General features: G+C 21.6%; 1 protein-coding gene across 1 annotated transcript in view; it reads left to right on the plus strand.

Moving 5' to 3' along the window:
• Nucleotides 1-2,036: 2,036 nt before the first annotated feature.
• Nucleotides 2,037-3,132, plus strand: part of LOAG_18779 (hypothetical protein) — a gene marked incomplete at both ends in the record, with an annotated part of 19,021 nt that continues 17,925 nt past the window's right edge. The window contains 2 exons of the mRNA XM_020451442.1: nucleotides 2,037-2,047; nucleotides 2,358-2,537. Of these exons, the coding sequence (XP_020304773.1) occupies nucleotides 2,037-2,047; nucleotides 2,358-2,537 (191 nt within the window). The remainder of the gene's footprint in view (nucleotides 2,048-2,357; nucleotides 2,538-3,132) is intronic.

The following is a 3,132-nucleotide window of genomic DNA, read 5'->3' on the forward strand; positions in this document are numbered from 1 at the left end:
GCAAATTTTTTGTAATGAAAAATTTATCAATTTATTGGAAATAAAAAAAGAAAAATTTTATCATTTCCATTTCCATACAAAATACCTTTTATAAAATAATCCTAACTTACATAATTATTAGTTTACATATAATTAACAAATTGATTTCAAATAATTGAAAATGCAAATTTTTTGTAGTTCGTATTATTTCCTTTGAAGGAAGAAATTGCTTAATAATTAGACAGAAAAAAAAAGTAAAATGTTGAATTATTTTTCTAACAAATATTAATTATCAAAATGTTACATTCGAATTAATACTTTTTGAATTTATAATTTCAAGTTGAAAGAAAAAAATTTGCATACACTTTTTCTTTTTGCACTTAAAAGTTTTTGATTGTAAAATAAATGTTTAAATGTTAAAATTTCAATTCATCAATAAATTGATTTTATAAAAATTGTCAAAAATATTATTAATACATGAATAGGATGAAAATAGAGGAAATGAAAAGGAAGAAAAAAAAGCTAAAAAGTAAATGAATCATTTTATTTTTTTTTTTTTTACATTTATATCAATCATAACATAATATAACATAAACGTAACATTAATATCATCACTGATCAACCCCTGTATATTATCATCATTTATTTAAATTTAAACAAGTTCAAGTGTAAAATGTTGAAAGAGGAGAAGGAAAAAAAAAAGAGACTTTTCCAGTTTATTTTATTTCAACTCCTTCTTATTGGTTTTACTGATAACATTTTTGCAACATATTCTCTAACTGTAATTTAATTATTACCGTACTTTATCATTTGTTACCGTACTTTATTCTAACGTTTATTCGTATTAAATTCGATCGATGAAAATTCTTTATTTGAAAAATTTTTATTTGAAATTGCATTAAAATCGATTGATTACATCTATTTATTTAATCAAGAAAGAGACGACTTTCATCAACCCATTTATTCATTTTAATAATCAATTAGATTACTCCTGTAATCGATATTTCATTTACTGTTCGATTATCATTATATGATTAAGAATGAAACAGTAATAAAGAGAAAAAAGAAAAAAAAAAAAAAAAAGAATGGGTCTTCGATTATCAATCGAAATCAATCATTTATTTAGCACATACTTGAATGATTTGTTAATTTCAAACGATTACGATAATTATTGCTACAGTAATTATGAAATCAATGGAATTGTTGCAAATGTTAACGATGAAGGTAGTATAACAAATGATAACGTCTGGTAAATTATTTTTTTCATTAACTAAAATGATAATTCATAAATTAAAATTGTATCTCATCCAATGAAATTATCGTAATGCAAATGAGAATTGATTGTATATATAATATTTTTTTTATTAATTTGTTAAGCAAACAAAATGAATATTTTTATTATTTTTAAAAGTACATTTTAATCATCACCTCAACAGGTAACAATTATAATTTAAAATATTTTTCGATTACTTTCAAACTATGCTACATGCAATTACATGCATGGCACAATTCGTTTATATCGTAGTAATCTCATTTCACAAAATTTTATAACCAAAAGCATTTTTAAGCAAAAAAAAACATTTTCTAATTACTGTATTATATGGATTATATATATATATACAAAAGTTGTTGTTATTTTTGAAATACTTTTAAATTTAAAAATAGCTCAAATTTTGGGGTGTTGAAATTATCATCTGTTTCATTTGACATGCTCACATTATGACATCATTTTTTCTCACACCGGTTTTGCAAAATTTATTGTAATTGAATTTTGTTAAAATTGACATTCATACTAGTTTAGAATATTAAGATTTTCTAGTTCATAATACGGTATCTATTACGCGCTACGGTATAAGGCGCAGTATACAGTATAACATGTTATACAGTAAATAGTGTACAGTCGAAAATTGGTCATGGCAACAGACGTGGTATCATACCATTAAAGTTCATATTAGCTACAATAGAAATCACTGATCATAGCAATAGCTACGGCATTAATACTACAATTCACATTAGCTTAATGATACTGTATCTATAATGCATAGCTTTATATCGTAATGCATTATAGGTACTGTATTATTCAATGGCAGCAAATGTATTAAAAACATTTATGTATTTTGTAATGTATTTTGTATACAACATTATTTATAACTATATAATTTGTGGCTATAATTAAAATTTTTTTGAGTTAACTTTTTAGATTTAAATTTTCATGATGAGATTTGAATGACAGTACCAATTTTAAAATGTTTTAATTCTAGAAAAGTAATTATGGTTTGATCTAAATGTAACTAATACTTAGCAAAAAGAATTTTGTAAACTTTTTACTATCATAATACTTAATAAGTATTAAAAAAAAAAAACTTACTTATTTTCAGGTCTAAATCAGGATCATTGCGAGAATTTCTCAATGATTACGATAGCATCATAAACAATACAAATCAAGCAATACAATCAAATGAACGAACTGCTGAATCAGGTTATCGAAGTGAATCAACAACATATGAAGAAAGTTTTTCCACAACGCGTTATTCCGATTTTGCTACACCTGAACACAGGTATGGATTAAAAGTTTTGCAATAATTATATGCAAAACACATCATTGTTCCTTTCCTTTTTAAATAAAAAAAAAAAATTATCGTTAAATGGTAAAAGTTTGCAACAAATTATTTAATGACTCTGTGATAAAAGTGATAAAATAATGAAATAGTGACAATTAATGAAGGTAATTAATTTTTGAATAGTATCTTTTGAAAAAGCAAAAAAAAAAAGACTGAAAAATTGTAAGAACAAAAAGGAATTCTATTACCATGAATTGCATGTATCTTGATTTTTTTCAGTTATTATTATTGTTATTGTGACTATCATTATTAATTACTATTATTATTATTATCATTATTATTATTATTAATTATTACTATTATTATTGTTAATTATTACTATTAATTATTATTATTATTATTATTATTATTATTATTATTATTATTATTATTATTATTATTATTATTATTATTATTATTATTATTATTACTATTATTGTTATCATTATTATTATTATTACTATTATTATTATTATCATTATTATTATTATTATTATTATTATCATTATTATTATTGCTATTATTATTATTATTATTATTATTACTATTATTA

This window comes from Loa loa (genome assembly GCF_000183805.2).
Source record: "Loa loa unplaced genomic scaffold supercont3.522, whole genome shotgun sequence".
Taxonomy (NCBI): domain Eukaryota; kingdom Metazoa; phylum Nematoda; class Chromadorea; order Rhabditida; family Onchocercidae; genus Loa; species Loa loa.